The following is a 13,038-nucleotide window of genomic DNA, read 5'->3' as shown; positions in this document are numbered from 1 at the left end:
GCGCCGGCACACGGCAGGTCTAGAGAGACTTTCTAGCACTCGTCCCAGTTGTACAGCCGACTTTGCTAGCGATGGTTCACTGACTTCTACGCTCTCATTTGCCGAGACGATATTTAGCATAGCCTTCAGCTAAGTTATTTGCTACGACCTAGCAAGGCCCAGTATCCGTACTATTGATATTGTACCATAAAGAGCGACGTTCGTCATTAATGGATTAAAGTTAAATATTCCACCAGCTACGTCCGTTTTTCTCAGTTCTCAGTTCCAGACCTTACGCCAGCCTGCGTGAGCTAAAACGCGTACATTTCGGCCTCCTTTAGAAAAACACGGTTGGCTCTCCTGCCAACCACAACAGATTTATGGTGCGGAACTCTATTCTTGTTTCAGTATATTGGTTTTTGTAGATGCAAAAAATCCAGATTCAAGCAATGATTAAGTACCTCGAAAAAGAAGATATTAAAATGAAGTAAATTTAAAACTGTTTTCAGAATACAGTGGGGCCCTTGCTGCTTTTATATTCAGCTGTTTCCAAATGGATGAACGAGTTCAATTTTGTTTGGTGCAGCTCAGATGATGATCCACGAAGTGGTCGGCCAAGATGTGCCACCACCGCGAAATTATTGCAAAAGTGTATAAAATGGCTATGAAGAATTGCTGACCGAAAGTGCGAGGAATTTCTAAAGATGTATGGATGTCATATAAATGGGCATATCACACTTTAAGAGTGGAAATGGACATGAAAAAAATATGTGCTATGTGGACTCTTAACGCAGATCAGAAACTCATCAGAATGGAAATTCCCGAACAATGTGTGACCCGTCTCCAGAGCAACGAACAAGATTTTTTTCCGTGGTTCGTGACCGTAGATGAAACTTGGGTCCACTACTGTACCCTGTAAAAGAAAAAACAGCTGTAGCAATGGTAACATGTAGATTCACCACCACCACCACCACCACCAAAGGAAGAAAAGCAATATGGTCAGCTGGAAAGTTCGTGGCATCATGTTTCCGGGGTGCGAAAGCGACTACTACACTAACCTCCTGGATCAACTATAGCAAAAGCTACGCGAAAAAAGGTCAAGACTGGCTAGGAGGGAACTCAATTTTCATCAAGACAACGAGCGCCTACACACAAGAAGTATCTTTGCTGTGGCAAAAGTACATAAATTAAGACACGAATTGTTGCCACACCAGCCTTATTCGCCAGATTTCGGTTCCATCTCTTCCCCAAACTCGGTGTACGGTGATTCTTTTCGAACGAAGAACTGTCAGCAGAAGTTGATGGGTAATTTACAGGCCTAGATGGATTTAATTTTCGAGATGGGATCAATGCACTGGAAAATTGCTACACCAAGTGCGTTAGTGTACAAGAACGCTACGTTGAAGCAAAAAAAAGTTTCAGTACGGTAAGTCTTTTCCTCCTGTTCGATTTCGAGAAATTTTCAACCTATCCTCGTACAGTAGTTGTCCACAAAATGGAGAATGATTTAACCAGGAAAATGCAGCAATTTATACGATTTAGTTAATACTGCGGGGTATGCTTTACCATTGGCAACATATGTCTGTACTCCCGTTCGTTGAATAGCTAGGTATATTAGTTTGACACCGTAAATAAATTTTTGGACCCATCTATGAAGTTGTCTATTAGTTAAATAGGAATATTCAGTTACCTAATTAATATTTTATTATTGTATAGGGTAACAGCATAAATGGTTAATATTTGCCGCATTAAATACCTTGAACATGCACACAGATGGTCAACCGATATTCGGTATGCACTTTCTAGAGTTAAGGACGTTTTCAACACTTGATTTAATTAGTGGATAATAACTTCGTCGGTCAATAGCATGTACGTGTAGTAACCGGAATGTCGATCACCAAGTCAGTACCCCTTTACAGAATATAGGTGCTACCACATAATCCTTCAATATGACCGATTATGGTCAATACTATGTGTATACGACAGCAGTGATGCCATCACCTACTCATACACAACTTTTTATTAACTTAATTAATGACAGTCATATACATATAAGTATCACGAGAGGATAACGTCACCTTGCCACAATCTACTGGATACGAAGTTTTAATTCAGACTAGCCGGATCAGTCTGAAGTGATCTTACTCAATGACGTTTAAAGGTGTGCTTGAAGCGTTGCTCACCAAATCACATCATAATTTAACCATTTACCGTCATCCTCCCATAATTTAAACTAGTTTTTTAAGTACATATTGACCTATGTCGGTCATTTATTTTAAGTGTGTTGACTGGAGCGATGTTCGCCAAGTCATACTTTAGCTTTAAACATATTTCCGCTGTCATTCCCTAAGTTCAATGGCAGTGGTCACCAGGCCCGAATTATGATGGTAGTGGTCCACACACAGTTTTTACAGTATGTGTGTGGATCACCTCCATGGAGGCAAATTGAGTACCCCATTGCCGCCGCATTATCCCCTACTTTAGCATTTTCTGCAACTCATAACCATAACTTCGCCAAGAAGCTCAATCCGGCACGTGCATTAGATTTTGGCTTGATTCTAGACCATTCCACGTCAAATATACTAATGTTGAATAATGGCCATTTATTTTATATGGCCTGTATCGCCGGATGTTACAGATTACATATAGTCGTGTTCATACGTTCGATCATGACAATTTATGTGCTAAGTCAATAGGATGTTCATGTGTTTTAACGATAGCTAAGCAAGTGCTTAACAATTACGTCTTAAAAATTTCTAGACCTAGTAGTAATAATGACGATGTTGGCTTTATATTATCCTTCCCACTCCTAAGTTCTTTTTAGGTGATTAAACTTCGTGCTTAAGCACAAAAATTTTCTTAATTAGGCCATACCTTGTAAGCACATGGTGTCTTCCTCGTATCATGACCAATGAATATTTCATAAATGTTAAGACAGTCGATCTAAGTACGTTCTTCACAGGATAACACATATGTCCTTTTCCTCAGCTATACCTTTTATTTCACTTTACTAGTAAATTCAAGGTCAGGAGTTAAGTTCGCGTCTTGTCGCAACAAGTAACTATCATACAGTTTATGCGCAGGCGCAAGGTATTGTGTCCGCCTAGGCGGGGCTTGTTGTGTACATAGTTCCACATAGTCAGCACGTACACAACTTTCCTACTAGAGCGCGCCCCACTGGGCACAACAGCGCAGGCGCAGCACTCGTCCGTCTCCCCTCTACGAAATGGCGCTGCTTTAGAGACGGGCCAAATTCTGCTTCCGCCGATCCGCGTATTAATATGTAACGCAGCCAATGAGATTGCTGCTAACGTAGAACCTTTCCTCCTCGCGGATCACACTCGCGCAGTGATACCTGAATGCGTGAGGTATTATAACGAGTGTACAGATCTCCAATTAGGCAGTCTGAATTTGTCAGCACCAGTCGACATTTGTCTGTACCAGTCTGTTCCAGTCTGCATTTGTCTGAACCAGTCTATAGTCAAGTTTCAGTCTGCGCCTAATAAGATTACCATATTCCTGTACATAGCCATGAAGATAAATGTGTAGACGCTTTGTCAAGTATCAGAGATATGTAAGAATAAGATTAATGTACCAAGACCAAAGGAACTTCAGATTGTCAGTTGTAAATAGCATCCAGAATCAAGTTAAGTAATTTTATGCTTGTTATTATTTTAATAAATGTGTCTGAAAATTAATCAAGTTCTGTTTAAAGTTGGTCACCGTCAATTTGCTACTCTACTGCAAGTGGCATTTCTATTGTCTGACCTAACGCCAGGAGATAAACACGCCACGATAAGACCACGAGACATATTGCTGACACTCGCCTACTTCGTTAGAGCAACGTGTCAAATAATCTGATGGTGTGTGTACCGAAGGTCTTACAGTACGCACACCACAGGCCTCATGATGCTATGGTCAGTTCCAGTTCAGCACTCGTGGCTGCCGCATCGCGGTCACGAAGTGGTGCCGAGGCAGTTCCAGATAAGTTTTATAATCTGACGATAATTTATGGATTTGTAGTTTTAGCTTGACGATGTCCACTATGGACAAGCGGTAGTTACTGTTATTCTGAAGAAGGCTGGGTTATCCCGACTGAAACCTAGGTAAATTCTAGGTAAACGGTGCAACTGAGGCTGTTGATTACTAAAATTAAAATTAATACTGTTCGTTTGTGGTGGCAGCCCTTAGGATCAGGCGCGTACTGGTTCGAGTCCGGCTGCGTGCAGCTGGGCAACTACTTGATGGCCAGGGACCCTGAGCTGGAGTTCGGGGAAGAAGAACCCGTTCGGCCGCCGCCGACAGGCGAGGGTGCCGAGGAGGAGGAGCAGTGGCCGCCGCGTGGGGAGGTGGCGCTGTGGCGCGCGCACTCGCTCCGCCCCTTCCGGCCAGACATCATGCCTCCGGAGCCCGTCTCGCTCACGGTACGGACGCAACTGCAGTCTCACCTGCTTCAGGCCTATTTCATCAACCACGAGTCTCATTCCACACTGAAGTGACAAACGGCAGGGGATGTCAACATGCGTATATACTGCTGGCGGTAGTATCACGTACAAAAGGTATAAAAGGGTACTGAACTGACAGAGGTGACAACTGTACTCAGGTGATTCGTATGAAAAGGTTTCTACCGTGATTATGGAAGCAGGACAGCAATTAACAGACTTCGAACACGGAATGGTAGTTGGAGCTACACGCATGGGACATTCCAATTCGGAAATCGTTATGGAATTCAATATTCTGAGATTCACAGTGTCAACAGAATACCAAATTTCAGGCATTACCTCTCACCACGGACAATACAGTGGCCGAAGGCCTTCACATAACCACTGAGAGCAGCGGCGTTTGTATAGAGTTGTCAGTGCTAACAGACTAGCAAAATTGCGTGGAATATCTGCAGAAATCAGTTTCGGGCGTACGATCAACGTATTCTTAGGACAGTGCGCCGAAATTTGGAGTTAATGGCCCCTACGGCAGCAGACGATCGATGCCAGTGTCTTTGATAACAGCAAGACAGCGCCTGCAGCGTCTCTCCTGGGCTCCAGACCATATCATTTGAATCCTAGACGACTGGAAAACCGTAGCCTGGTCAGATAAGTCCAGATTTAGCGCAGAGACTATGAAAGCCGCCCGGAGTGGCCCGCAGTCTGAGGCACCATGTCATTGATTGCGCGGCCCCTCCCGCCGGAGGTTCGAGTCCTTCCTCGGGCATGGGTGTGTGTGTCGTTCTTAGAATAAGTTAGTTTAAGTAAGTCTAATTAGAGTATAAGTCTAGGGACCGATGACCTCAACAGTTTGGTCCCTTAGGTATTCACACACATTTAAACATTTGCGACCATGAAGGCATGGACCAAAGTTGTCAACCAGCCGCTGTGCAAGCTGGTGGTGGCTCCATAATGGTGTGGGCTACGTTTATATGGAATGGACTGGGTCCTCTGGTCCAACTGAACAGAACATTGACGCGAAATGGTTATGTTCGCCTACTTGCAGACCATTTACAACGATTTATGGACTTCATGTTCCCAAACAACGATCGCTAGGTCACTGGGTCACAATTATTAACGACTTGTTTGCAGAATATTCTGGACAGTTCGTGCGACAGATTTCGTCACCCAAATCGTTCGACATGAACCCCACGAAGATTTATGGGACATAATCGAGAGCTTAGTTCGTGTGCAAAATCCTGCACCTGCAACATTTCGCAATTATGGAAGCCTGTAGAGGCAGCATGGCTCATTATTTCTGCAATGGACTTGCAGCTGTTGAGTCCATGCCACGTCAAGTTGCTGTACTACTTCGGACAAAAGAACGTCCGACGTGAAATTAGTATGCATCCCATGACTTTTGTCACCTCAGTTTATATTGCTCAGTCCAAGTACACTATACACTACCAGATCAAAAGTCACCTAACACCCCTACGCAGTGCTGTATTGACAACTGGAGGTCATTAGACGCGTATCTGTTAGCGTAAAAGGAAGCGGGCTCTGAAACCCGCCGCGCGCATTCCACGACTCTAGTCGATACGTTTGCTTCATGAAGAAACGGGCATTCCGCCAGTACAGGACAGCTTTCGGCAATATGTCCTGGCATTGTACGAAAAGATGGGTCGTCTACAAATCAGGTCATCGGGACGTGGACCACCAACCAATTGACAGGCCGACAGCAAGATGATTTGATCTGCTGCGGAAGTAATTCTGCCCGCAGCAGACTGAGAGGAAAACAGGCTGGGGGCGGGGGCCATGAAGCAAGTGATACTACTGTCGTACACACTCCCCAGAGGCCAGTTCATCAAAATAGGACATCACATCTCCGCAACATGCCAGCGCGATAGTACAGTGCGTGTTATATATAAAATTACGATGCAATGTTCCTTTGCATCGTAGTTTTGTCAAACACAGACGCTACAGTATCGTATCTACCCGCCGACAACGGGCAATCGACTTTTAAGTCAGATTTCTCCCCTGTGCGGAAATGTACCTGGTTGGTTGGTTGGTTGATTTGGGGAAGAAGACCAGACAGCGTGGTCATCGGTCTCATCGGATTAGGGAAGGATGGGGAAGGAAGTCGGCCGTGCCCTTTCAGAGGAACCATCCCGGCATTTGCCTGGGGTGATTTAGGGAAATCACGGGAAACCTAAATCAGGATGGCCGGTTGCGGGATTGAACCGTCGTCCTCCCGAATGCGAGTCCAGTGTCTAACCACTGCGCCACCTCGCTCGGTATGTACCGGGTGATCAAAAAGTCAGTATAAATTTTAAAAACTGAATAAATCGCAGAATAATGTAGATAGAAAGGTACAAATTGACACACATGCTTGGAATGACATGGGGTTTCATTAGAACCAAAAAAATACGAAAGTTCAAAAAATATCCGACAGATAGCGCTTCATCTGTTCAGAATAGCAGTAATTAGCATAACAAAGTAAGACAAAGCAAAGATGATGCTCTTTACAGGAAATGCTGAATATGTCCACCAACATTCCTCAACAATCGCAGTAGTCGAGGAATAATGTTGTGAACAGCACTGTAAAGCGCGTCCGGAGTTATGGTGAGGCATTGGCGTCGGATGTTGTCTTTCAGCATCCCTAGAGATGTCGGTCGATCACGATAAACTTGCGACTTCAGGTAACCCCAAAGCCAATACTCGCACGGACTGAGTTCTGGGGACCTGGGAGGCCAAGCATGACGAAAGTGGCGGCTGAGTACACGACCATCACCAAACGACGCGCGCAAGAGATCTTTCACGCGTCTAGCAATATGGGGTGGTTCTAATAAAACCCCATGTCATTCCAAGCATGTGTGTCAATTTGTACTTCTCAATCTATATTATTCCGTGGTTTATTAAGTTTTCAAATTTATATTGACTTTTTGATTACCCGGAATATAATGGATGCACGAGTACAGGCTGTAGACACACAGTTGGCGGCATACGGGAGTTTGGCTCCGTCCGTGAGTCGTGCTCGAATAGCCAGATGGTAAGGCGACCGCTAGCAAAAAATCTGGGTTTGAGTTCCGGTTCGGCGCAAATTTTTATTTCGTCAATCCATTATACAGCTGATGATTGTTTCTGTTCGCAGCTGAGAATACATTTCATGTTTGACATGCAAGTTTTCAACCTGCGCAGCATCCAAGCAATGGGTCCTTGTCAGTTAACAGTGGCAGTAGCTGTGTGCTGTCAGCAGAGAAGCAGGAACAACAGAATGGGTCGGTCAGGAGAGTTCCGTAATATCGAACGTGGACAGGTCACTGGATGTCACGTGAGTAACATACCCATCAGGAACATTTCAAGCCTTCTAAAGCTCCCAAAATTTACTGCTGGTGACGAGATTATGAAGTGCAATCGCTGAGGAACAAGCACGTTTAAACAAAGGTCAGGCAGACGTCATGGAGTGATACCCTGTGGCATTCCGATGGAAGGGTTTAGATTATGGGGACTGCCTGCAGGAAGTTACCTGCCTTCATGCGTAGTGGCAATAGAAAAGCACGGAGGACATGTTGTCACGGTATGGGGGCGTTTCTCGTGGTGTGATTCCCTTTCTGCATTTAAGACATGGCTAAACGTGAAAGAATATGAACATATTTTAAAGCATGGTGCATTGCGTACAGCAGAGGATAATTAGGAGACGACAAGTTAACCTTCGGTCCTATATATAAGCGAAATCCCACGTAAAAACAGTTTCAAAGTCTGATTACTTTACAAATGAGTTAATGGTTTAAATATTTAATGTGTTAATTATTAGCCTCTAAGCATGTGAGTGAAGAAAGGTTTCGGAAAGCTTTGAAAGTTTGTTGAAAGTCGCTAAGTACTGTCGTTAGAAACACTGGATGAATATAAACAGAGTAATTTCCAGTCCATTTTAAACAAAAGCTAGTTTCTCACGGATCAGAGTGTTTGTGACGTCATTTCTCCGGAGCTGTGTGTCGTACAGTGATATAATTTTGCAGATACATTCAGCTGTATACGTTGATACTGTCTGAAAAATACACTCCTGGAAATTGAAATAAGAACACCGTGAATTCATTGTCCCAGGAAGGGGAAACTTTATTGACACATTCCTGGGGTCAGATACATCACATGATCACACTGACAGAACCACAGGCACATAGACACAGGCAACAGAGCATGCACAATGTCGGCTCTAGTACAGTGTATATCCACCTTTCCCAGCAATGCAGGCTGCTATTCTCCCATGGAGACGATCGTAGAGATGCTGGATGTACTCCTGCGGAACGGCTTGCCATGCCATTTCCACCTGGCGCCTCAGTTGGACCAGCGTTCGTGCTGGACGTGCAGACCGCGTGAGACGACGCTTCATCCAGTTCCAAACATGCTCAATGGGGGACAGATCCGGAGATCTTGCTGGCCAGGGTAGTTGTCTTACACCTTCTAGAGCACGTTGGGTGGCACGGGATACATGCGGACGTGCATTGCCCCGTTGGAACAGCAAGTTTCCTTGCCGGTCTAGGAATGGTAGAAGGATGGGTTCGATGACGGTTTGGATGTACCGTGCACTATTCAGTGTCCCCTCGATGATCACCAGAGGTGTACGGCCAGTGTAGGAGATCGCTCCCCACACCATGATGCCGGGTGTTGGCCCTGTGTGCCTCGGTCGTATGCAGTCCTGATTGTGGCGCTCACCTGCACGGCGCCAAACACGCATACGACCATCATTGGCACCAAGGCAGAAGCGACTCTCATCGCTGAAGACAACACGTCTCCATTCGTCCCTAAATTCACGCCTGTCGCGACACCACTGGAGGCGGTCTGCACGATGTTGGGGCGTGAGCGGAAGACGGCCTAACGGTGTGCGGGACCGTAGCCCAGCTTCATGGAGACGGTTGCGAATGGTCCTCGCCGATACTCCAGGAGCAACAGTGTCCCTAATTTGCTGGGAAGTGGTGGTGCGGTCCCCTACGGCACTGCGTACGATCCTACGGTCTTGGCGTGCATCCGTGCGTCGCTGCGGTCCGGTCCCAGGTCGACGGGCACGTGCACCTTCCGCCGACCACTGGCGACAACATCGATGTACTGTGGAGACCTCACGCCCCACGTGTTGAGCAATTCGGCGGTACGTCCACCCGGCCTCCCGCATGCCCACTATACGCCCTCGCTCAAAGTCCGTCAACTGCACATACGGTTCACGTCCACGCTGTCGCGGCATGCTACCAGTGTTAAAGACTGCGATGGAGCTCCGTATGCCACGGCAAACTGGCTGACACTGACGGCGGCGGTGCACAAATGCTGCGCAGCTAGCGCCATTCGACGGCCAACACCGCGGTTCATGGTGTGTCCGCTGTACCGTGCGTGTGATCATTGCTTGTACAGCCCTCTCGCAGTGTCCGGAGCAAGTATGGTTGGTCTGACACACCGGTGTCAATGTGTTCTTTTTTCCATTTCCAGGAGTGTAGCTATGCGAAATAATGAAAATCAAATTATGATGCCTCTTCAAGCTGTTATACTGGCAACCTGAAAACTGGTTGGATTACAGTGCCCCGAGTTCCTGGTATAACAGTTTAGCAATATAGATGATTGTTTATGTCACCATGACAATGCACCTTGTCATTAGGTAGCAGCTGTAAAGCGATGGTTTGTGGACGATAACATTTCACGGAATCGACTGGCCTACCCAGAGTCCCGGTCTGAACCAAATGGAACACCACCGCGATGAGTTATAACGTCAGCTTTGCTCCAGACGCCAGCATCTGACAACACTACCTTCATTGGTTTCGGCTCTTGAAGAATAATAGGCTCCCATTCCTCCGCAGACATTCGGAACGTCATTAGTGGTGTCGCCAGCAATGTTGAAGCCACCATAAAGGTGAAGGGTGGACACATCTCACATCAGTGCCCATTAATAGGTGTCCGGATACTTTTCATCAGATAGCGTATATCTCATCGATCATTCAGTACACTACGCAAGTTGTTGAATATGCTTATTACGCTGCAAAGCGAAATGGCACTGGTTAAGGTGGCAGCACCATGTTGTATAAGCCAGAGGAACAGGGAGGAGATGTAATAACAACACATATTCTCGCATTTTATGGGACACTCTATACGTCTCTACGGCAAAAGCGTTGCATAACAGAACTATTAAATATTGAACGGCACTTTTGTTTCACAATATCTTTAATAGTTCTCGCACGTTTTCACAGTCACACTGATCAGCCAGAACATTATGAGCACCGACTGACTATCGATATAAACCCGTCCAGGGAATAGCAGCTTCACCTTGCGACGAATGACTCCCAGTCAGACACACGCACGGTGCACTTAGTATCAATGAGCGTGCTGTCCGTGTGTAGAATGGGAAAGGCATGCAATCTATCTGCGTTTGATCCAGAGTAGATTCTCTGATGGCCTGGAGGCTCGGCACGAGTATTTCGGAAACTGCACGACTTTTCAGGTGTTCGAGAAGTGCTGTGGCGAGTGTCTTCATCACATGGCCAAACCAAGGTTCAAAAGGTTCAAATGGCTCTAAGCACCATGGGACTTAACATCTGAGGTCATCAGTCCGCTAGACTTAGAACTACTTAAACCTAACTAACCTAAGGACATCACATACAGCCATGCCCGAGGCAGGATTCGAACCTGCGACCGTAGCAGCAACGCTGTTCCGGACTGAAGCGCCTAGAACCGCTCCGCCACAGGAAGCCAAGGTGAAACCACGCCCAGACCTTGTGGGGTTTGGGCAGCAGCTCGTCATTACAGATGTCAGATGTTGTAGGCTGGCCGTCTGATAAAACAGGACAGGAGGCGAACTGTGGCGGAACTAACGTCAGACGTTAATGCTCGGCGGAGTACAAGCGTATCTGATACAGACACTTCTAACGACAGGCCTCCGCAGCCGACGACCTATGCACATTCCAATGTTAACACAATGACAATGGCAACTACGACCAAAATGGGCACGTGACGTCAGCCTTGGGCATTGGTACAGTGGCAGAGCGATGCATGATCTGATGAATCCGGAAACCTTCTTCACCTTGTCGATGGGAGGCCACTAGTCCATCGTCTTCCAGGAGAACAGCACCTTGACACCTGTACTGCGTGACGGAGATAAGCTGGCGGCAACTCCAGTATGCTCTGGGGAACATTCGCGAGGGCATCCATGGCTCCAATGGAGCTTGTGCGATGCACCATGAAGACCAAAGAGTATCGTACACCGTTTCTGATCTCTTCATGACGATCATGTTTCCCGACGGCAGTGGCATTTTTCAACAAGATAATGCGCCATGTGACAAGGCCAGAAGTGTGAAAGAGCGGTTCGAGGAACACAGTGTCGAGTTCCTGTTGATGTTCTGGCTCCAACTCCCCAGATCTGAACCTGATCGAACACATTTGGGATGTGGTTTTACGCGGCGTCAGATCGTGACCTTCCCCGTAATTTGCGGGAATTAGGTGACTTTTGAGTGCAGATGTGGTGCCAACTGCGTTCAGCGGCCTACTGCTGCCTCAGTGCTTCCATGCCACGACCCCTCGCCCCTGTTATCAGTACCAAAGGTGGACTTACCGACTATAAGGTAGGTATCATAATGTTCTGGCTGTTCAGTGTATATACAGTGTACGTGTACGGCCACACGTTTCGTCAGAATAAACTACTGGTCGCCTTAACTCTGATGGTTCACTTTTTTTTAAAAAAAAAAAAATAAGTATAATGCAACATGTATCTCGTTCGGACGTGATGACTCCTTTCTTGTGACACATATCAGAATCACTAAAATAGGCCTACGTGGAAAAAGTAAGTCATTTTCTTAACCTGAAACATCGGACATTTACAGCGTTTTCTTTCGTCACTAAGCTGGACAGAATAAACTCATTTTTGAATCTTGTATAAACACATGTGTCTCAGCCAAGGATAATGATATATACCGAGATTTTTGGCAAGCCTTTAGCCATCTGACGCTTTTCTGTGCAGATTACGGACTCTCGGGAGTCGATCCCCGTGGAGGTTCCAGAGGAGCCTGTGGAAGAGGAGCCACCGCTGGAGATAGACGACCAGCTGTTCATGCGGTCGCCGCCGCCTGAGGCCGTCGAGCCGGAGGAGATGGTGCCCGAGGAGGGATGGCCCTTCGACGAGGAGGACGCTCGTAAGTACTGATCTCACGCATAAGTAGAACGCAGCTCATTAAAATTGCCACAACAGGAGGGATACCGATAACGAAATTTTACTTTTGTGCATGTACGAAATCGAATATACAGTGCTACCACATTTGGCAGCAACAATGGCTCTAACCTGGATTGGTAAGGAGTCGAACTGAGCTCGGATAACAGATACTGGTACATCATTCCACGCTGCTTCAATCCCATGCCACAGTTTATTAATCGTAGAGACTTGCAAATAGTGGCAATCCATCAACAGATGTTTTCAATGGATGAAAGATCTGAAGAAGGTTCTGTAAAGGTCAGCAGTCGAACACCGTCTTTATCGTCATAACTCGGGAAAACATAGGCATCATGAATTCTTGGGCTATCTCCTTGAAAGATAACGTGACGGACACCAAAAGGACAGGACACAGCCACTGCCCTGAACATAACGTAATTATAACGGTTGGTGTAAAAACTG

At 46.3% G+C, this 13,038-nt stretch overlaps 1 protein-coding gene across 1 annotated transcript in view; it reads left to right on the top strand.

Annotated features, from left to right (window-relative positions):
• Window positions 1-13,038, top strand: part of LOC126278869 (radial spoke head 1 homolog) — a 140,314-nt gene that overhangs the window by 102,126 nt on the left and 25,150 nt on the right. The window contains exons 5-6 of the mRNA XM_049979143.1: window positions 4,164-4,403; window positions 12,391-12,562. Of these exons, the coding sequence (XP_049835100.1) occupies window positions 4,164-4,403; window positions 12,391-12,562 (412 nt within the window). The remainder of the gene's footprint in view (window positions 1-4,163; window positions 4,404-12,390; window positions 12,563-13,038) is intronic.

The sequence above is a fragment of the Schistocerca gregaria genome, chromosome 6 (assembly GCF_023897955.1).
Source record: "Schistocerca gregaria isolate iqSchGreg1 chromosome 6, iqSchGreg1.2, whole genome shotgun sequence".
Lineage (NCBI taxonomy): Eukaryota > Metazoa > Arthropoda > Insecta > Orthoptera > Acrididae > Schistocerca > Schistocerca gregaria.
Note: the sequence above shows the minus strand (reverse complement) of the source record. Positions and strands in the feature narration are given on the sequence as shown.